Source organism: Halichoerus grypus, chromosome 7 (genome assembly GCF_964656455.1).
Source record: "Halichoerus grypus chromosome 7, mHalGry1.hap1.1, whole genome shotgun sequence".
NCBI classification, from domain to species: Eukaryota; Metazoa; Chordata; class Mammalia; order Carnivora; family Phocidae; genus Halichoerus; species Halichoerus grypus.
This window is the reverse complement of record NC_135718.1, coordinates 9629919-9652768: the sequence shown is the minus strand read 5'-3', so window position 1 is coordinate 9652768 and position 22850 is coordinate 9629919. Positions and strand designations below refer to the sequence as shown.

Genomic DNA, 22850 nt, shown 5'->3' with positions numbered 1-22850 from the left:
TCTGTTCAGAATTGTTTTAATAAGTGGGTCAAAGACTGAGCGATGTTGCTGCATTATGTATGAGAGAACAGTGTGAAAATATCCTGAAACAGGCAGTCCCTTAAGGACATGCACGGTTTCAGGGTGTTGAATTAATACTTATTCTCTGCAACTGGCAGGCTGTTTACAAGCCATTCTTTTCCTTTGGGTCCTGTAAAGAGATTGGAAGGAAAGGGATAGAAGACTTAAGTGCTCCTTCTTTATCGTACAAAAGTGCTATTTGCAGACATTCATAGAAAATGAGCTTTTAAAACTTGTAAATGTCAGACTTTTTACTAAAGTATTCTAGCCATTCCATCCCAAGTCCAGGTTTGCTCCCATTTTGTTTCTGGGTGTCATGGTTGAGACACCCAGTGGATCCCACGTTACCATTTACTTGGGAAGGAATTTTTCTCAAGAGTTTGTCTTTGTGATTAGCGGAGAGCCTGGGGGGGGAGGTATTGGCTGAGCATCACCTCTGGGCGATGCCAGGAGAATTACTGATTTGCAGATAAATGAGATATAACAGTAACTAAACCCACTCTGGGTTCAGTTCTCTCAGTTAGCAAAGCTTCAGGGTCTTGGAAGGCTCATTCAAGGTCAGCAGTCTCAGCAGGAGGGTGTGATGCTGTGATTTGTAATCCCGGCTGTTGGATCTCACAGGGAGCTCACAATGCTTTCTGGGCCGCTCAGGTTTTAGCAAACTGGGTGAAATCTACCGGTAAGGCGTGTACCGTTGACTCTCGAACCACACGGGTTGCGCTGCGTGGCTCCACTTTTGTATGGGTTTCTTTGGATACTGTTCAGTACTATAAATATACTTTCTCTTCCTTACAATTTTCTTAATATTTTCTTGTCTCTAGCTTACTTTCTTGTACAAATACAGTATGTAATACCTGTAACATATAAAATATGTGATGATCAACTCTTTATGTTACCATGAAGGCTCCCACTCAACAGTAGGCTATTAGTAGTCAAGTTTTTGGAGAGTCAAAAGTTATACTTGGATTTTGACGGCTCGTAGGGGGGTTGGCACCCCTAACCCCTGTGTGGTTCACGGGTCAACTGTATATGTTAAAAGCAATGACCTCAGCGTCACTCAGTAATGAACGTACGCTGAAACATTAGAAAGAGACGAGTGTAGGGGGGTTAATGTCCAACGCAGTAAAAGCCCTCAAATCCTTTCTCCGCTGCTATTATTAATAATAATTTGCAAGGCTTTGAAGGACCACTCTAAAGGCAAAATTATAAGTGATGAATTAAAAAGTCAAAACACATGAGCTTTAATTATTGATAGAAAGGGCAGGATTCACATTAGCGGGGCAGCCTCCAAATGTGCTTTTCCTCCTTTCGACCAGAGATGGAGGGGGGGAGATGGAGAAGCAAGAGGAGGTGGACGCATGCGCACACATTCACACACACACACACACACACACACACACACACACTCACTGGAGGAAGGGAGGGCAGAGGAGAGGGAGACAAATACTGAGACAGACTCTAGGACAGATAGAAACCCAGCCCAATTCAGAGTCTCAGACAGAGACACACAGAGACACGGAGACAGACAGACAGACACTGTCTGTGAGGGTGCTTTGGACATAAAGAACTTGGGAGCCCAGAGTGCTAAGGCCGGACCACCCTTGCTCTGCTGAGCAGAAAGAATCTGCTCTGAGCTTAGTTAGCACTTGAGTCTCCCTTGACCCCATGCTGATAATTGCCCTTTGTCCAAGATGTGAATCTGTGAGGGTAACAGTGAGGGTCAGGCTGACCTGCCCCCCCCCCACAGAAGGCATTTGGCCGACCCCAGGGGTCTGGGTGGCCCACAACCTCCCCTGTCACCCGATGTAGGTTCTAGGAACCTCAAGCGGTTATAGTCAGGAGGCGGGACTGGGGCCACTTGGATGCCCACTTGGTGGTTGAATGAGGGGACAGGTTAAGGTGTGGCTGAGGGACAGGGGAGCAGGAGTGAGGAGGCCAGAGGGCAGGGGACCCAGGCTGGCCTGGCCGGCTGCCCCCATGAGGCGGTCGTGAATCCAGATGCGGAAACCCCATTGTTTGATCCATTGCCCTGGAGCTGAGGATGCCCTGGAAACCCACAGTGCCCAAATGTTCTGGAGACTGATTTGCATACTCCAGCCTGCTGATGCGCAGGAGCCCCTGGGACACGGAGGAAGCCTTGTTTGGGACAAGGGGCACAAGACATGTACTCTCATCTTGGCTCTGCCCCTGCAGGGCTCTGAGCCCCTTGGCAAGTCACGGGGCCCCTTGGCTCTGGATTATCATCCTCAGCCCCCAGAAGGACTTGAGCTTCTTGGGAGTAGGGAGTGGGTGTGTTTGACTTGGCCGCCCAGGTGCCCGGCTCTGAACAGGTGACCAGTCCTACTGAAATTGTGGAATGATGTCCACCTGCCTCGCCTGTTTGAGGGTCAGATAGGAGGAGAGGTGAGGAAACCGAGGAACAAACTGTAAAGTGGGCTGAGGTAAGCAGTCCCTGGTTGAGGCACCCCCATCCTGGTACCCAGGCACTGCATGGGAAGGCACCCTGAAATCAGAGGGATGCTGGTGGTGTGTGCAGGGTGAGCCCGGGAGGCAGGATGGGTGCTTGTTGCTGGCTGCGGGAGCGCCTGAAGGGGCCGGTCCCGGGCGGATGTATCTGTCCTGGGCTGTGCCGGGAGGAAGGCTAGATTCCAGCTGCCGTCCTTTCCCCAGAATCCTAGTCAGCTCCTTCCCTTACACCACGTCGCCCTGGACGTAATCCAGCTAATCAGACCCAGCCGAGTTCCATTCCTTGCATCCTGGACCCATGGGCTTTGGGAGAGCGTGCTGAGCGGATCTGGGAAGGCCCCTGGCGTCCCCAGCAGCATGGCTGGGCTTTGCCCCCTTCAGGCCGGCATCCTCCCCTGTACCAAAGCAAGCGGGTCCTCGTGCTGAGATATTTTTTTCAGATTGCAAAAACAATGCCTACGTTGCCTATGTGTGCATCTATTTCTGTCTCTACACAGGTATACGTGTGTTATGTTAAGTATGCATGGGTGTTTCTATATATTTACTTATGTGTATATCTAATTATTGTATCCCAAATAAGCTCGTACTATACGTAATTCCTTAATTTGCTGGTTTTTTCCTAGTTATTACTCAACTTGGAGCTCTCCTGACTATACACGTAAACCCACCATGCCCGTGTCAACAATGTGGGTCCTGGGGGGGCGGGTCTGGCCCGTGCCGGGTGCTGGGGAAGCCCTAGGGGTTGACCAGACATTACTGTTCTTTCTGAGTTCTTGCATCTTCTGTTACGGTCTTTCTGTCTCACGGATCACTCAGGCTTCATAGATGCCATCTACGCGTCTGTCTTCCCTACCCCTTCTGATTTGTTTTGGTTTCAGAAACAAGGGACCAGACTGCCCTGGTCTGTTGACTGGGATAACAAAAGTGCCAAGGATGGGGCAGCTTCAACAACAAACATTTATTCCGCACAGTTTTGGAGGCTGGGGAATCCACGGTCAGGGCACCAACGGGTTTGGTGTCTGGTGCGAGCCTGATTCCTTGTTCATAGAGGGTCGTGTTCTTAGTGCATCCTCACCTGGCAGATGGGGCAAGGCCGCGCCCTGGGGTTTCTTTTGTAGGGGGCACTCTTACCCTTCACGAGGGCCCGAGCAGGTTCGAATCACCTCCATCATGTTGGGAATGAGCTTTCAACATGAATTTGGGGGACACATACACACACACATGTTCAGCCCATAGCATAAACCTATTAGAACAGTATATAAAAGGAAGATAAGTATGTTTTCAGACAAGACCAGAAGAGCTTTTCATTGAGGATTCATTGAGGGATGTGCAGGATCTTTGGCACACATGGTTGAACGAGACATTTGTGTGTCTTCTTGATTGCTGATGGTGTCTCAGCCGGGTGGGAAACTGCTTGTTAGCGGTCTGACCAGGTAGGGTGCCCCGCGCTTCTCTCTAGAGAAAAGAGAAGGCCTCTTAATGACAGTCTGTCGGAAGCTCCTTCTTAGCTCTTTCTCAGTTCCGTGTGTTCCATTCTTTTCTTGCTAGCGTCGATAAATATCTTATTTCCAGTTAGATTTTTAAGAATCTGAGTTTCAAGATTCCAGCTTAAGTTACCCAAGCCAGGAGTTCAGCTACAAAGATGAGATTTCGGCGATATCATTGCAGAAGGCAAGGGCATTAAAGGGCAGCCGAGTCCCTTCTTTTTTATTTCTCCTGAGACTTGATTGGCATTCTGGCATTTCTCCAGGATCCAGTTACAAACAGGTGGAATCAGGAGCCTGGGGCCGCTGGCTCGGCCTTCATTCAACACTGCCTGCACTAAGGCATTCAGCCACTGGAGGGTCTCCTCTGCTAAGTGCCTGGTAGTGCAAGTAAGTCAGTTTCAAAACGAAGTGTGTGTAGGGATGTTTCATTGGGCACATGTGTATGCACCCACACAACCCACACCGAGCCTCCTCCATTCTGGAAACCCTCCCCTGACCCTGGGGTGTGTAGGTTGTGTGCACGTCAAGGGAAGGATGAAGTCAAGGTCAGTGTGACCCTGAGAGTCCCTGTGTCCTCCAGGACACACTTCTGTTCACAGGCAGCCCAGCAGGACAGGCATCCCACACAGTGTGTAGGCTCCAGATTCCCCTTCATGCCCAAATCAGTAGCTGTGACTAAATAAAAAAGAAGACTTAGCTTGCTAGCAAATTCCCCCAAATTTCTAAGGGCTGGAGGCCAAGGGCAGAATCAGAGCTGCAGTAATAAGGGGAAGGGATTATCCTTACAGTTATTTTTTCCACTTATTGGACAAACAATCCAAGGGCCCGGGTGGTCAAGTGACTTGCCTATGTTCACCCAGGTACAGTGAGTGACATGGCTGGAAGGAATTCTACGGTAGACATTCATTGCTTTGAGGGGGTGGGATTCTGTCTCCGCTATTCCATTGGATCTGGGTGGGTTGCTTATTTATGTGTGCTCTTATGCCTTCCCCACCCCACTTCCCTCACTAGGGGTGCCCCTAACCTAGAAGTGTGTCGATCGCCCGTACCCCCTGAGCCCTAATGGTATCTCACGGTAGCCACCGAGTGCTAGCTACTTGAGTCTGAAAATGGGAACTGCCTCAGAAACCCGACAGATGCTAGGTGCTGGGAATCTTGGGATAAGGGTGCTGTCATCTGCTTTGATTTTTTTCCCTGAGTGTCAGCCTGGAAAACTCTAGCAACCTGTCTCGCCAGAACTAGCTCTGTGTTCATGGAAGACAGCACCAGACCGTGGCCTCCTCAGTCACCTGACAGTCCAGGAAGGGTCTTGGCGCTTGGTCGTGTTGAAATAATGTTCTCCCCTGACCTAAATGTCGAGGAGGGATCTTGCAGAACGGATTCCTTCTCTATCTGCACGATGGGCACATGACAGTGAAGGACGCTTTTCAGTCAGCCTGAAAAAATTAGCAGTCTGGTCAAGTTGTTTTAGGCAACAGGGAAGCGTGTGTGGGTGGGCGTGCGAGAGTTTGCACACACGTTGCGACAGAGACAGCATTTCTACAAGGCTGTCGAAAGTGGAATATTTTGATGAATAGAATTTAGTGCAAGGCAGTTTCAAAAATACCCTCTCAAGTACAAATCCATCAAACCCATAGATGCGGAGATGAAGGAGCCGGTCTGATCTGCCGAGAGCTCCGTTTTGTTTCTAGAAGGTCTCCTTCTCTTTAGGGATGGCAGATGGTCTTTTGGCTTGGAGGATGTGAGCCTCCTCCCGACGCAGGGCTCTGGGCCAGCACGATGACCTCTTCCTGGGTTTGGTCTCAGAGGGAGGGAGGCCGGAGGGACACTTGCACCTCTTGCTCAGGGGGGCCCTCCAGGAGGACCTGAGAGGGTGGGGCTTATGTCACTGGAAGTGGGTCTCCTGAGTGCCTTTCACTCTTGGTGGGTGGGTCTTGCAAAACCTCTATCCCCAGGCTCACTTTCACTAGCAGTCTGAGAAATTGCTGTAGAAATAGATAACTTTCTAGATAGATAACTTCCCTTTAGCAATGCTTAAGAATGAACTATTTCTTGGGGCGTCTGGGTGGCACAGTGGGTTGAGTGTCTGACTCTTGGTTTCCGCTTGGGTCATGATCTGGGGGTCGTGGGATCAGGCCCCACAAGGGGTTCCACGCTCAGCACGGAGTCTTCCTCTCCCTCCCCCTCTGCCCCTCCCCCAACTCCTGCTGCTCTCTCTTTCTCCCTTGCTCTAAAATAAATAGATAAAATCTTAAAAAAAAAAAAAAGAAGAAGAATGAACTATTTCTTGGTAATCAGATAGCACTTAAGTATAGGTACCTTTAGATTTCCAGGTGGCGGGGCACTGCAGTTAGGAGGTGGGGGCAGGGCTCTTATTTGGGGGCAGCGTTCAATGAAAGCAGGCTGGTGCTCTGGAAGGTCCAGCTGAGGCCAGAATGGGCCAGTTACCTTGCGAAGTCACCGCAGCCCTCCTGGCCTCAGTTTCCTTGCCGGTTTAAAAGGACGTGACAAGCGTGTTGGAATAGGACATTTTCTTCTATCTTCAGGGTTGGTGGATTCCTTCTATGGTGTTTGAGATTTCTTTTCCCAAGCCCTTGAATTGTCTCCCATAAAACTTGAGCAAACTTTAACTGTTTAATGATAAGCTGAAAAACAACATTAAGCACCTCTTTAGTAAAAAGAGATACCCATGTTTTGGGGCACCCGGCTGGCTCAGTCAGAGCGTATGGCTCTTGATGTTGGGGTCATGAGTTTGAACCCTACCTTGGGTGTGGAGATTATAAATAAATAAACTTTAAAAAAAGATACCCATGTTTTATTTAAACATGTACACATTCACACATACTTTTGTGTATATACATGTGTGTGTGTGATTACATTATATTACACTATCATATATTATGCTAACTTACATTAATGTATTTGTGTGTGGGTGCTGATCTTATACGATTTTGTTGTTATAGTTCATAGAAGTAAAACCTGAAAATATTGAAAGTAAAACAAAAAGATAGGGCAATAGGCCCTAGGGCTCTACATTTTGCCAGCTGGCTTGCTTTGGGGACAGTTTCCATAAAGTGCTCTGTTTTAACACAGTGTGTCATCTGTGGGGGGACTGAGTTCTTCATCGTGTGCTCGGTGGGACCTCAGAACTATATAGATTCTCTGAAATCTGAGAAAAGATTTGGAAAAATACTCTGAAACTTTGCTAACACACAGCTGGGGAGCTTGGTAGGTTTTGGTGGCCAGCACAGTCTCTCTGCCCTTGGGGTTACATGTTTCTATCCTTCCCGTCTGTGCACACCACTGTGCATGGGATTGGATACCGTCAGCGTATTGCCTTGTGCTGATAGATGAATTTGGTTTTGTACTGCTCGGTAGCTCCTCAGCCCTGTCTGCCTTAACGCAAGAATATCCTGTGATCATAGGACAAGCTGTTAAAAAACAGGTGCTGCTTGCAATCACTCATCAGTCTGCCTCAGGACTCTGCCTGGTCATGTGCAACCAGGGAGCAATTAGCAGATATGATGCTGTGATTGGCATCCCCAACCCCTGGTGTCAAATTTTCAGGTTTGTCAAGATAGCTTTATTGTTCCCAATGATAGACTTTATCATTAGGCTGTCTTATGAATTGAGCTTATAGAATAAATGAAATACTGCTTTTCTCCCCGTGGAGGATTCATTGGGAAGAAGAGTTCTGCTGTCGAAAATGTTTGGAAACCACCGATACAATGAAAAGAGCACAGATTTTATAGGCAGGCAGTTCTGGATTTGAGCCCATCTTCCATTGCTTGCTCACTAGATGGTCAAGGGCAAAGTAATTTGCTTCTCTAAGCCTTAGTTATGCCGTCTGTAAAGTGGGCCTGCTCTCTAGCAAGCGGGCTGTTTTTGAAGATGATAGAGAAATGTACAAATAGACCTCGCCCAGTGCCTGACACATAACAGAAAGTTCAGCATATGATAACGGTTATAAAGCTTTTCATGCTGGGAATTAAAGTCCCCATATTTCATGTCTGGTCATTACGAACTATCTTTCTGCACTAGGGAAAGACAGCTATCTCATTTTATTTGCATGCATTTGCATATTTACTTATCTAGTGAACATAGCATACGCATATCCCAGTAAATGCATTTTCCTCTAACTTAGAGGTGTTTTAGCAGACTGGAGTGGCACATTCTTTCTGATGCATCTTTGCAGCAAATTAATTTCCTTTTCTTTCATTTTGAAAGTGTGTGGAGCCTTAACAGAATCATTTATTGTACTTTGGTTTTTTTCTAGTAGAAAAAAAAAAAATCAAACAGCCAGGGGGGAACTGCTTTTATGCATTGGGACTCCAAAGTGCTGCTTTATTTTTATGTACAGGCTCTTTGTGGGTGGACTGCAGAAATCCCTGCTCTTGGAAATGTTTCTGAGCCCTCTGGGAAACTGAACAGGGGAAAAAGAGCTAATTAAAAAAGCTGCCATCCGCCTCCTCTAATTAACTTGCTCTCTGCTCCTGGGAGAGGGAGCGGAAATGTGAACACAAGGCAGGCATCACCGGAAGTGAATGCCATTCTTGCGGTCCACGGTCGCCCGTAGTGTTTTGATGCAGAAACAGTTCATGGTAAACGGGCAAGGAACCACAAAGGGGCTTGATGTGCCCTCTCCCTCCCACACAGGGCAGTGGTGAATGGTGGCCCCTTCTGAGCAGGTGCGCCGGCCGGGCAGCTGCAGCAGGGGAGAGACCTCATTGGAATTCCGCAGCTCGGACCCAAGAGCATCCGGCCCTCCCTGTCGCTTGCTTGTGCTGTTGGGAAAGAGCAGGGGTTCTTTGTGCTCTAAAGCCTCACATCGCCAGGGCCCAGGGTTGCAGAAGCCACGGGAGGAGCACACAGCCTCTCACTCCACGCTGGAGAAGCTCACAGCATCCGTGGCCGGCAGTGTGGCTAACTCCTTCCTGACATCTTGGACAGATTTAGACCCCAGAGATACGGCAAGGGAATCAGGGGTGGGACTTTAGGGGACAGAGGCTATCCTTCGGCAGAGATGGCTTTTGCCTCCTGGCGGATGTGGCCCCTGGTGGAATGGGCCCAGTGGATGTGGACAGCGGTGACCAGCAGTGGAGACTCCAGTCTGATGGCCCTTCAAGGAAGCCCTGGAAAGAGGCAAGTTGGCTCCGTGCTTCTTGTCAGTGTTGCCCCTGACGCGTGCAGTGCTGGGGCAGGGTGACATCTGGGGCCCACCAGGGTGATCCAAACTCTTTTTTCTCTTTGATACTCCCTTGTGTAACTTCCTCGTGTTTTTCGTGCCGGTAAATGGACCCCGCAAAATTCAGGTACCTTGATCTGTTGTTGTCCAAGTGTGTCTCTTCCCTTCCCCTGGACAAAAGCGAAGGCCTTTCATATTAATGTGTGTTTGCAAAAAGTCAGCCTGGCCCCTGTCCTCCGTGTGGAGGTTAAGTCTTTCCTCGTGAAATTTGATAGTGTGCAAGCTTCAGCTCATTGGATCCCATCAAAAGCAACTCCAGTGTTTCTGTTCATCTCCTTGGGTCTCTGGAAGGCTTTGGGGCTGGTTGCTGGAGCCAGGATTCTTGGGGGTGGGGTCTTTGGCACTGATAAAATGAGTCACTAACAAGTTGTAAAAACATCAGTGTGTAGATTTTTCTGAAGGGGAACTCACCAAATGGCTCCTTTTCTCTGTGCTGGCTGATGGTGGAGGGATTGGCTCGGTTCCTGGTCCTCTCCGCCGGCTAGCAGATAGTCTTTAGAAGAGGCTGCCCTCTGTGGAGGTCACGAGTCTTTTGACACCTTGCGGGAGCTCAGCAGTGGGAGTGTTTCATGCTCCACACTCACCTGGCTCGTCACCCTCTGATTACACGTCTTTACCCAGATTTGCCTGCTGGGCCCCTCGTGCTAGCAGCAGTCCTAAATATCCACTCTCTTGATAATGACCTTGCTTGTGGCAAATGAGTAAGTGACCTTTTAGTCTCTTTACAATATCTTGAGTTGGGAATCAGCCCAGGTGATGCTGCTCTGGCATCCTTGGAGTGAGGCTGGTCCAGGACCGTGCACCACTGGGCATCTTGAGCAAGGGGGGGGGGGGGCTGCCCCGCGGCCCCAGGACACAGGCCTGGCTCCATGATTTGGGGAGGTCTCCTTCTTTCTGGCTTAAAATTGAACCCCCAGTAGAAGCAGGGTGATGGAGAAGGGCTGTCTGCTCTGGGTTTTCTGGAGCCCAGGGCAAGGCTTTAGTTTGTTGAGCAGCCTCCCCCTTATTTCTGGGTGGGGTGTCCTCTGAGTGGAATTTTGGCCCAGTTCTCTGGATGAAGAATCTTCCTTGGGAGCAGACCTTCCTGCCGAGTGGCAGTGGTTATTATCATATCACTGAGATCAGCAGGCTGTGTTTTATGTCTTGGTCTGGCACATCCTCCAGAGAGCTGGCTTGCCAGCTTTCTTTCATTCATTCATTCATTCACTCATTCATTCAACAGATGTTTATTCACTGCCTCTTGGCTTAGGCTCAGAGATGCTGTAATAAATAAGGCCAGCTGCCCTCATAGCCTTGAAGCTCAGTAGATGAGAAAGATAATTAACACAATTAGGAGGTGAATGAATCTATAATAAGTTATGAGAAGCTCCGGGAAGGAAGGGCAGTGGGAGAGAATGGTGGATGGGGAGAGGCCACATGCTGATTTAGTTTCACGGACTGGGGATCCTATGATGTGTTGGAACCATGGCATCGAAATGTATTCCTGGGAATATCAGTTTGACCGAATTGGTGCCAGAGTTGTTCAAAAGATTCCCCTGTGTTTGTATTTGTCCCTGAGGCCAGAAATATGTATTTCTCATAGGGCTAAGTTCAAAGCTTATGTCATTTGGGAACAAAGCTGGTGATAATGAGATTCCCTCTTGGGAATCATGCTGAGAAATGACTTTCCTTACATCTGTCTTCGAACAGCTCAATTGGGCAACAAGCCTGGTTCTAGTGGTCCTGGGCAGGGGTCAGAGGGCCACACGGCCTCAGCAGCACTGGCCCCTGGCTCCTTGGAGCGGACTCAGCCCGGACCCCTGCCTAACCCTGTGCTTCTCTCCTCCTCTCTCCATCAGGAGTTCCGACTCTGAAGAAGCATTTGAGACCCCCGAGTCGACGACTCCTGTCAAAGCTCCCCCTGCCCCACCCCCGCCGCCTCCCGAAGTCACTCCAGAACCTGAGATCAGCGCACAGCCTCCCCTGGAAGAACCAGGTAACCAAGGTCAGGTGCTCCCCCAGGGAAGCTTGGGAGCAGCTCTGGGCTGGGGCAGCTGGAGGGGGGCACCCGCTCCAGGGGGCTGTTGCTAGAGATCCTTAGACACTCCCCAGCTGCTGGGGCCTCTCTGCTCAGGGCTGTTTTGTGAGTGAAAACTAAGAGTGAGCAGATATAGTGGATTATTCTGTCTGCTTTGAAGGTGTTTAGGGGAGGCCTGTGGGGAAACCCCTCATTTAGCTCTGGGTGCCTTTTACTTGGCATCCAGAATTGGGTTTGTGGGGACAAGTGGATCTGAGAGGTGTCTATTTGGGATTCTATCTTGGATTCTAACATGTGGCCCTTGGCTCCCATAAGAACACTGGTGCTAGACAGCCCACATGAATCTGCATTTTTATTAAAGACCATAGCCCCCCTGGGCTTGGGGATGGAGATATGCAGTAAATGGGAAAGAAGAGAAAGCCATAGATAGCCAAACCCATGCATGGATGGTTCGTTTATTCCTCATTAACCTCAAGTTACCTGATTTCATATCACTTTCCTGCCTCCTTTCTTCCCTAGTGTGACTGAAAACACAGATCTTTCCAAATCTTTCAGAGGTGATTGCTGGAGGTGGGAGGGGATGGGACAGATCTCATTCCCCAGCCTGCCCACCTGGCTAGTGTTTTGTGCGTGCATCCTTCAGTTACACCAGCAGGGGTGGGACCACCTCCAGTGTGAAGGTTTAACATGAGCCCTGGAAGGAGATGGGGACTGCCAGAAATGGCCCAGCAGACGGGTCAGGGGGCCAGGTGGTACTGTCCTTAGACCTGGACTACCTTCCTGCCTTGGGCCGTGTATTTTAGAGGGCCCCACTCTGGCTTTCCTCCAGCCACAGTCCTCTCTGTGGTGAGGCTGTAGGGCCAATCTCCTCCTAGACCACACTCTGGATACCTGGGGACAGCCACTTCCTGGGCCTACCTGGTCCCTTTCTCATGGCCCATCTTCCCTGTACCCATGTTTATACCTCTCAGCCAAGGAGGAACCAAGGATGGGTCTGGGACCTACAGGTGGGGTGTCCACACACCTGTGCTCAAGGCCACCCCAGGTAAGGGATGGAGCTGGGGTGGGAGGAGAAGGAGCAAGTTGATGGCTGGGCCTCCATTCATACTCTTGCCCCGGCCAGAAGCCAGGTGAACTGTAAAGTCAAATGACATTTTGACCTGGATGTTGGTTTTACAAAGAAATGGGTAGAATTCTTTCTACCTGCCCCGGGTTCAAACGGGCTGTTCTTTTAGAAAGGGTAGACACTCCAGGGCTGAGTCCTAAGCACATAGGCTCCCCGATCCTGGGGGAAAAGGTTAGGACCATTTTGGCGGGGGGCCGATGTATTTGCTGGTGTCTGACAAAGGCAGTTTTCATATTTTCTCATCTCTGACAGCTCATCTGCTAGTAGCATCTGATTGTGCATCGCTAGTCTAGGGGCTGGGCCCTGAGAGAGGAACTGTTGCAGTTTATTTGATTTTAAAGTAGAGAAGGAGCCAGAAGGTTTTTAGCGTTCCCATTTTTTAGAGTTCCCATTTTTTTTCATATTATGAAGCATATAAAAATTCATTTCCTATAATACTGTAAAAAAAAAAAAATCACCTTTAGGTTTAATGGAAAGTGAATGACAAATAGATTGTAATCCCTAGATCAAACATGTGATTGGAAATAAACTATCCTTTTTTTTTTTTTTTTTTTTTTAAAGATTTTATTTATTTATTTGAGAGAGACAGAATGAGAGACAGAGAGCATGAGAGGGAGGAGGGTCAGAGGGAGAAGCAGACTCCCTGCCGAGCAGGGAGCCCGATGCGGGACTCGATCCCAGGACTCCAGGATCATGACCTGAGCCGAAGGCAGTCGCTTAACCAACTGAGCCACCCAGGCACCCTAAGCTATCCTTTTTTTGTTGGTACAAGTTCATGCCCACAGATGTGTGGGACTCTTGGGGAAAGAATTGAGAAGAAAATGATGGTGTATCACACTGTATGGTCCATCCCCCCTCACCAAGGAGTAAACAGGGAAGGGCCATTGCTGTGAGCCGATGTGCGCCTTCTAGGATTTCCAGCCACGCATCCTGATGGCATCTGGGGATGGTTTGCTGCTTCTGTTCTTTTCTGTGGCCTGTCCTTGTTCCTTCTGCCTGACTTGCTTTTCAACAAAGCAAAGAACAGTCTCCATTCTTAAAAACAAACACATGCACAGCTCCCGCCTCTTGCTTAGAGGGCAGCTTCAGAAAGAATGAGCATTGCAGGGGATTAGGAGGTAACCCCCACCCGGAAGGGGTTGGAGCTGGTAATCACCACGCGTCACAGCCCCACAGAACTTTTGATTACATCAGTTGGAGTCTTTGAACACGGACTTTGTGCTTCTCCTTCTTGGAAAACTCCAGTGAAGCTAAATATACGTGGCTCACACAATAAGGACTCCTACGGCTGGGATCGTGACTGCTTAAAGCCCCCCCGGGCTCGGGCTGTACAAAGATCCATTGGCTTCGCAGCCCTTGTTATAAAAGTCTGCCCGTCCATTCTGCAGACTTGAGCAGCAGAGGCTTGAGCAGCTGGGTGTGCCTGCTTTCAGAGGTAGCTAGAGGGAAAGAAAGGTTCCTTCTGGGAAGCGCAGGCAAGAAAGGGCTCGGGGGAATATCTATTGTGTGGTTCTCTTCTGCAGAGTGCCCGGGATATTGCTAAAGGTGCCGAAAGAGCCACGTAATAGAACAGACTAGACCCTTGGCTGTGAATAAAGACCTGATTTGCTCCCCTGGAAACCCACACTGTAGAAAACAACCAGTCGGTCACCTTACCTTGGGTCCTGCCAGCATGGTTGTGCCCCATGGGACAGGAGGATGGGGGGGCCCTTCGTCTGGGCCGGGCCAGGCCAGGATGCAGCTTGTCTGAGCCCGATTTTCTCTTACCCGTAACATGAAGAGGGCAGCCTGCCGGTCCTCCGAGAGCCTGCTTCCCTTTCTGAGCTTCCCCGGTTCTGAGATGGCAGTGTGGGGCTGCTATATGGTGGCCATGTTCCTAGAGCTCAGAACTGGCTGATGAGGGACGGAAGGACATGTCGCATCATTGAATAGTAGCTCCCATGTAAGCGTTCACCGTGTGCCAGGCCTGCGCTGGGTTCTTCGTGAGTGTCGTCTCCAACTCAGCCGAGAATCATCCCCCGTGCTTACAGCATCCCTACATGTCAGATGGCATCACCTGCCTCCCCAGTGAGATGTGCAGCTTCCAGACCTCGCCCCCCGTCTCGTAGCACATGAGGGGCTCTGGGATTGGAACCCAGGCCTCTTGACTCCCTTCCATTGGGAAACCAGGCTGCTCTCTGCAGCTGTAGTGAGCTGGTGCATTTAAGTACCCCGAGGCAGAGGATGGACACAGCAGTTGTCAGGTACAAGCAGGTGGTCAGGGAACCCGTGAACCTGGTTTCGTGGTACCTGAGGTGGGCTCCTTCGATGGTGGCCTTCCTTCCAGGGCCATTGCTTTCCCCTGGGGTGAAGCCAGTTTTCTTAGCTGGCTAGCTGGGAAACTGCCCAGGAAGGCCCATGTCGGGGCCTTGGGGGTGACTGGAGACACCATGCACTGCATGCTCTAGACCTTTCCTCTCTGCCCCATGGGAAGTGTGGCCTTTGCTGAGGTCCTGGTTGGGTTCCACATGGTAGTTCGTGGCCCCAGTCTTCAGACTGACTCAGGCCCTCCCGGCCCTATAATGGGCCCTGTGGAATGACCTGCTTAATGACCACACAATGGGACAGTGGGTTCTCAGCCAGGGACAGTGGTGCCCCTCAAGGGGACATTTGGCAATTTTTAGAAACATTTTTTTAAAAGATTTTATTTATTTATTTGAGAGAGAGTACAAGAAGGGGGGAAGGGCAGAGGGCAAGGGAGAAGCAGACTCCCCGCTGGGCAGGGAGCCCGACGCGGGGCGTGATCCCGGGACTCTTAGACCATGACCTGAGCCGAAGGCAGATGCTTAACCGACTGAGCCACCCAGGTGCCCCTAAAACGTGTTCAGTTGTCACAACTGGGGTTGGGGTGCCAATGGTATCTAGTGGGTAGAGGCCTAAGATGCTGCCTAGCATCCTACAATGAACAGCACAGCCCCCCACCACAAACCAGTCACCATCCCGATATGGCCCCAGGGCCAAGACCGAGACACGCTGCAGCAAGACTAGGTTTCCTGGTCTATGATGAGTTAATTCAGGAATGTCAGCTCTGAAGAGGAAAGGGTGTTAAGCAGGTAGGGAGCTTTTGTTCTGGGTCAGATGGTGAGCAGATGGTTGCATGTTGCATGAGTCTGGGGAACTACTAACAATCTGAAGAGTCTCAGAAGCCCAGGGGCAGCCTGAGAGAGAGGAGACTGGCAGTTGTGAGCCTTGCTTTGGAAACAGTGGCGTGGGCTGAGGCTCTTTCTCCCTCCTGCAAGGCCCCCTTAAAAGCCCCTGTTCTCCTGGGTCCTCTGGTCCTTCTGAGTCCTCTGTGCCCTGTGTCCGGGCAGGAGGATGGGGTGCTTGAGGGTGCCAGGCCCTGGAGGAAGTAGAGAGGGAGTTGGTTTTAAAAAGAAGCAGGAAGGAGACTTCTTCTTTTGAGATGGGAAGGAAACTGGAATGTTTTTGAGGGGAGGAAGGAATCACTTCGTGGGAAGAGCTGTGAGCCTTTAAGGAAGTGCCCCCCATCTTCCAGGACATTTGCTGCAAATAGGGCCTGGGGGGCGTTGGGTGCAGGACAGACGGGAAGGTTTAGAACCATGAATAGAGCTGCTTCCAGAAGGTGTCTTCGATTCTAGAGGTGCTTATTGAGCCTGCAAGAGAAAGTGTGACCAGTCCAGGGAGAACAAAGATGAGTCAGACCCGTTCCTGAACTCAGGAGGCTTGGACTTCGCTTGCGTTGTCATCTCCTGGGCGGGGGTTCTCTGCCAGGTGCTCCAAGAGAAATACCTGCTCGTGAGCAAAGTCAGGAAGCAGTGCACAAATACTCACCCCCCGGGCGTTTGCAGTGGTGAGCATGAATTGCTCTGAGAAGATATCCAGCAAGAGGCCAGTTCAGGTTTAGCCGAGCATTTCCCAAACCGCGTCCACTTGTTGGGATGAAGGGTAGGGCTGCCAGATTCAGCAAATGAAAATATAGGTTTAAAGAGATCCAGTTAAATCTGAATCCCAGATAAACGAGGCATTACCAAGACATATTTATACGAAAACCCTTTTTCAATGATCTGAAATTCAAAGTTAACTGGACTGTTTTATCTCACCTGTGTCCCAGCCTGGCACGGGGTGGGTGTTGGGGACATAACCCCCACCAGTGAAACACTGTCCCGGGACATACCTGTGCCAACTCTCCAGTCCCTTCTTCTGCACACCTCTTTGCAACATTTGCCCTCCTTTGTCCAGTGACGTGTGGTTAGTCTTCTGGCGTGCTGACTGCCCAGGACAGCTGTGAACCCACAAATGCATGAAAGGCACCAGCTGGTGCAGGCAGAGCCCAAGGTAGCCAAGCCAAGGCCAGGCTGGCCAGATCCCCATGGAGCGGTGGGGTCATGAGGTGGTGGAGCATCTCGTGGCCAACATGTGGAACATGCACAGTGTGTTTTAAAATAAGGAGCAGCCTCTGTGGCTGGCAGTGGCTGTGGGGGTGGGGAGGCTGGGAAGAAGAACAGCAAAGAGAGGAGAGGGAATGGACCAGAGGAAAGGTCAAGAAGAGGAGCGTGGCAGCAGAGTTGGAGGGAGAGATTACAGGGACGCCTGGCGTAGGGACAGGTGGCAGGCAGGGCATGCTCAGTCCTCCTGCAGTGGCCTGGGGGCCTCCACGGAAAGTCTCCCCGTTGTTCCTCACAACAAGCTCCGAGTAGTCAAGAACAGGCTCGATGATGGTAATGGCTGTCTTCTTCTCCCTTGCTTTAGTCCCACTGGCCTCTGTTATTTCTTTAACACACCAGGCATGCTTCTACCCCAGGGCCTTTGCACTTGCTGTTCCTTTTGCCTGTGATGCCCCCCGCCCCCACCAGATATCTTCCTGATTCACGCCTTTACCTTGTTTCTGATCTTTGCTTAAGTGTTTCCTCCTTGGAGGGCTTTGCCAACTACTTTATTTTAAAATTGCAATGTCCCTGGCTCTATTTTTCTCCATAGTGCTTATTACCATTGGGCAGTCTGTACATTTTGCTTCTTTGTTTCTGAACTGTCTTCTCCCTGAAGAATGTAACTTCCAGGAGGGCAAGGATTTGGTCTGTTTGGTTCATTGTTGAATCCCCAACCCCCAGAACGGTGCCTGGTCCCGACTGGGAATTCGGTAAAGGTTTTTTTGAATGACTGAATGGTTTGAGCTCTTCCCTAAAGAGCCCTCCTCACTCCCATTTTACAGATGAGGAACCGGAGGGTACGCCTATCCAGGGTCTGGAGCCGGTGATGGGTGAGAGCCGGCTTTGTACCCAAGCACTGCGCCCGCCCAGTGGGGACCCGGGGGAGGGGGCTGGGGGCTCCGCTTAGAGGGTGGCAGTCTGGCACGAGAGGAGAAATACTCCTGTGTCCTGTGTCCTTCAGTGACTGCTTTGCCTCCTCTTCCTCAGGCTGCGGTTCTGAGCCGGCCTCTGTCCCCGATGGCCCACGCAGCAGCTCGGTGGAAGGGAGCCCCTTCCGCCCCCCGTCACACTCCTTCTCCGCCGTCTTCGATGAAGACAAGCCTATAGCCAGCAGTGGGACTTACAACTTAGACTTTGACAGCATCGAGCTGGTGGATGATTTCCAGACCTTGGAGCCCCGCTGCTCAGACTCTAAGAGTCAGGAATGCAAAGTGAACACGCGGAGGAAATCCACGGATTCCGTGCCCATCTCCAAGTCCACGCTGTCCCGCTCTCTCAGCCTGCAAGCTAGTGACTTTGATGGTGCTTCTTGCTCAGGCAACCCCGAGGCCGTGGCCCTGGCCCCAGATGCGTACAGCACGGGCTCAAGCAGTGCTTCCAGTACCCTTAAGCGAACTAAAAAACCAAGGCCACCTTCCTTAAAAAAGAAGCAGGCCACTAAGAAACCCACTGAAACCCCCCCAGTGAAAGAGACACAACAAGAGCCAGTAGAAGAGAATCCGGTCCCCAGTGAGGAGAATCGAGCATTCGAGACAAAACCGGAATTGGCCAAGACGGAAGGTTCTGTACCAGCCCTCTTGGAGGAGACGCCCCTGGAACCCACTGCTGTGCCCAAGGCCGCCTGCCCTCTGGACTCCGAGGGTGCCGAAGGGGCCATCCCCCCAGCTTCTGGAAGTGGCAGAGTGCAGAACTCACCTCCGGTTGGAAGGAAAGCGTTGCCTCTTGCCACGGCTCCGGAGGCGGTGGAGGTGACGCCATCAGATAGTGGGGGGCAGGAGGACTCCCCAGTCAAAGGGCTCTCGGTGAGGCTGGAGTTTGACTATTCTGAGGACAAGGGTAGTTGGGACACCCCGCAGGAAAACCCCCCTCCTACCAAAAAGCTAGGCAAAAAGCCGGTTGCCAAAATGCCCCTAAGGAGGCCAAAGATGAAAAAAACACCCGAGAAACTCGACAACACTCCTGCCTCACCTACCAGATCCCCCGATGAACCCAATGACATCCCTATTGCTAAAGGTACCTACACCTTTGATATTGACAAGTGGGATGACCCCAATTTTAACCCTTTTTCTTCCACCTCAAAAATGCAAGAGTCTCCCACACTGCCCCAACAGTCCTACAACTTTGACCCAGACGCCTGTGATGAATCCATTGACCCTTTTAAGACATCCTCTAAAACCCCCAGCTCGCCTTCTAAATCCCCAGCCTCCTTTGAGATCCCAGCCAGTGCCATCGAAGCCAATGGAGTGGACGGGGATGGGCTGAACAAGCCCGCCAAGAAGAAGAAGACGCCCCTAAAGACGTAAGTTCAGGGGTGCAAGGTGGTAAGATCAGAGGTGGGGCTGTGTGTTGGCTGTGATCCTGGGTCATGTGTCTGGATGGACGTGGCTGCCCTAGCCCTTTCCCCCCATGCGCCATAACGCCACCAGGTTTGCAACACGGTACCCGTCTCCCTTCCTCTCTGCTCCCACAGTGGTGGCATTTCCCAGCCACCTACCCCTTTGGGTCTAGAGTCCTTGATCCTTTGCCTTATTATGACAGTGGTTTAACACATTACTTTAGCTGAAGTCCTGACATTTGACTCCAGGGGAGTGTGGGAGAGCCCATGGAGAGGGAACCATCCAGTAGAGACCTGGTCAGCCTCCCTTTGGTGACTTAGCCTTTTCCCTGGTTAGCACGGGAATTGCTTTTTGGGGTGGCCTACCAGCTAGGAGATCTACCCTTAAAATATTGTTAAGAATTTATAGGATTTGTGTCTGGCCTTTAATGGCCCAGGAGCGAGAGGTCTGGCCTGGACCCTCCTCCCTGCACCCCAGCCCGCCCATGAGAAGCACCTCGTGTGTCTTCATTCCTTTTTCTAACCATCTTTTGCAGAAAAGACTCCAAGACCCTGTAGGTCCAGAAGAGGTCAATGAGAAGACAGTCCCCAGGAGGCCATTCATAATCGGTTCTGCTGGCCACAGACACTTGCCAAGTAGAGTACCCTTCAGTACTCCGTGTCATGTCTCTGGAGTCAGTCCCCAGACCCAGCTGTCACCTGGGTGGCTGCGGGTCCCTGCTCAGGCTGTGGGTCCCAGCATAGTGGGGATGGTGCTTGGAGCCTTTCTCCTGCCCTCCAGTAGTTGCAAGGCCCCAGAGACCAGGCTTCTGGCGCCAGCTCGGCCGGAGAGACCACCAGACTCTGCCTGGTACGAACTGAGACAGGGTGACCTTTTTACCTTCCATTCGGGGCTCCCCGCAGAGTTAACATTTGAGAAGAACCTGGGGCTTCCTGAGAGCAGGTTCTCTAAACAGACATTAGTCGTGGATCCCAAGACTTTTGAGATCAGCTCCCCAACCAGGCCCTTCCTAGATACTCCGTCAAAGCTGTGTTGGGAGCTTTTTTTAAAGCCTCGAACAGAAGTCTGAGATGCCCAGACAACAAAGCCACGGTCTCTCATTTTTGGAATGAGAGCCAGCTTGTAGCCACCACGCATCTCCTCCTTCCCCACGGGTAGCTTGGTTACAGAGCTAACTAACAGGTCAGGGAAGCCAGCCCATCTCTGGGTCTCACCTCTAGTGCAGAAGACTTGGAGTCCTACACTGGTGTGACAAAGGTCTTTGGGCACCAGCACCTTACAGGGTAATTGGAACCAAGAGAGGAAGGTGCTCTCCGACAGCCCCTCTCAGAAAGCTGGGCCATTGGCCACGCCCGGCAGCAGAACCCACGGTGGATGGTTCCTGCACCCCAACCCACTGAAAACCAGTCGTCTGCAGATTGATCTTTTTTGTCAGTTCCTTCTGTCTGTCTCTCTTTTTTCTTGTCTTCTTGTCTTAGGATGGTTGAAGATGTGATGTCTGTGTGTTCTCTGTTGTAAGTAAATTTAATGGAATCTGTCTCTCATCCTACCTGTGCTTTTTTTTCCCTGCTTTTCTGTTTGCTTTCAAGCCCTCTCCATCTCCTCTCCATGGCGGCTGCTTACGTATTTCTGCCTCGGGCCTGGGGACGGTGGGGGTGGGCAGGGGGCTCCCCAGTAGCAGAGGTTACGTTCCTGTTTCAGAGTGATTAGCGTAAGTGAAAACTGCTTGGCTGTGAAAATGTGATTATCCAACATCTGCCTGCTTGTCAGGAATGGAACTGTTTTTTTTCCCCCTTGCATATTGAATGTCTTCATCTGAAACCCATACATTTTTTTTTTTAAAAAGCTCTCATTCCATTCTTTCATTTCCAATTGGACTAGTGAGCGATTGCTTTCAAAGCCCTGTGGCTTCACGACGAAATAACCCTCCGGCCGACCACAGGCAGTGGCCCGAGGTCACTGATTCATGCTCACATATGAAGCGGAGATCGTGGGGCTAATTGAGACCCCCTAAAATGCCAGGTCGGCTCGGAGTGGAGCACACAGCTGTGAGAGCCCTCGCCGGCCTGCTCTGGGCCTGGTCCTTGGTCTCCCAGGATCAGGCCGGGTATCGATCGGCGTGCCATCTGAGGGTCACCCTGCTGGGTGACGGTGGAACCCGAGCAAACCACCTCTGTGCCTATGCTGTTTTGCCACCATGGGAGGGACAGGTTGTGGGCAGCTCCCAGGGGCCCCAGGACAGGTACCCTCCCTGCCTCCCTGTCCTTACAAGGGAAGCTGGCCTGGTCCCAGGCGTCCAGCAGCCCCCCGGGATAGGGTTGAGTCTCTCAGGCTTGCTTCTGCCCAAGGGATTTCTTTAGTTTTTTAGAGCCATTTAGCAACTCTCAACTACACAGTTATATATTTATATGCATGGATAAATATATGCTTCAGGCTGGGACTGCACTGCTCGTATGGCAAATGCTATAAATGCTGCAGATGACCATTTCTAGTGGTTTTTCATGACTGAATGCCATTGTTGAAGCGTTCTATTGAAGAGAACACAAGGAAGGAACTTGAGTGCCAAATTGATCTGTCCATCCAGTTAACGTTTAGAGCAGGGAAAGGTAGTTGCAGTAATAAAAGTGCCAATAAGTAAATTTCCTTATTTTTTTCTTAAAGTGAATGAGCAGGAATGTCTCCATTCCTGCTCCATTCCATGGGATCTAAGGTCAGGGGACAACCCCCACCCCAAAAATGCCATTGCTTTGCTGGGGGCAGGACCGTACCACAGAGGGGCCCGAGACCAGGGGCCAGGCTGCAGGTGGGGAGGCCTCCATTTTGCCTGGGAAATGAGCCCCTGACCACTCGTGACTCAGTGGAACCGTGTCTGCTAAAAATGCTTTCCTTCATTGACCCCTTCGCAAGTCTGATCTGATGTTTCCTTTGCCTCGAGTGACCTGCCCCTGCCCCTATTTACGTGAAGGAGAAAGGAAGGGAGAAAAGAGTCATTAACCGTGGTTAGGAATAGACAGTAGAGAAATCATCTCATCCCGGAAAGAGTGCTGGAGATTGCTTGTACAATGTGAAAGGACTTGAAGCTACTGAAGTTGGAGTGTTGAAGATGGTAAATTGTATGTTATGTGTACTTCACTACAATTTAAAAAAGAATCCTCTCACCCTGGCCCTACCTCTGGTTGGAATCTCACCCAGAAGTGCCGAGGTGCAGGAATCCTTTATGCTCCGAGTTCCAGTGAGTGGGAAGAGATTCTCCCCGAAGACCCAGAACGGTCCTTCGCGTTTCTGCACGGCTCTGGCCGTGGTGCGTTATGTGCTGTGTCATCCTGCCAGTCCGTAAATGGGATCCTGTTCATCGGTGTCGGGAATCTAGGTCCCTACCCCACACCTCACTTGGTTCAGGCCTTCTTGGATGAATCTGGATACATGAATCTCACCAAAATCTGCTTTTTAAAATAAGAACCTCTGGCTAAATTTAGCTGCATTTTCTGGGCCAGCTCTCCAAAATGGCATCTCTTTAAAAGATTTCCAGCTTGAGGACTCTTTCCCTCAGGGGCAGCGATAATATCTGTTGTTAAGTCGGGATGAATCGTCGGCGTGGACGACTCTTAGCCGCTGCAGAGGCTGGAGGCCGTGGCTTGGGTCGGCTCTGTGTAGCTCTGGACTGTTCTGTACCACTGTTTGTTGTG

The 22850-nt window shown here is 50.8% G+C and overlaps 1 protein-coding gene across 14 annotated transcripts in view; it reads left to right on the top strand.

Moving 5' to 3' along the window:
* Positions 1 to 22850, top strand: part of TACC2 (transforming acidic coiled-coil containing protein 2) — a 184966-nt gene that overhangs the window by 127762 nt on the left and 34354 nt on the right. For 7 of the 14 annotated variants that reach the window (XM_078077030.1, XM_078077029.1, XM_078077034.1 and 4 more), the window contains 2 exons: positions 11097 to 11242; positions 17816 to 19127. In XM_078077030.1, coding sequence (XP_077933156.1) covers positions 11097 to 11242; positions 17816 to 19127 — 1458 coding nt within the window. The remainder of the gene's footprint in view (positions 1 to 11096; positions 11243 to 17815; positions 19128 to 22850) is intronic. The other 7 variants (XM_078077031.1, XM_036070252.2, XM_036070253.2 and 4 more) reach the window with 1 other exon arrangement.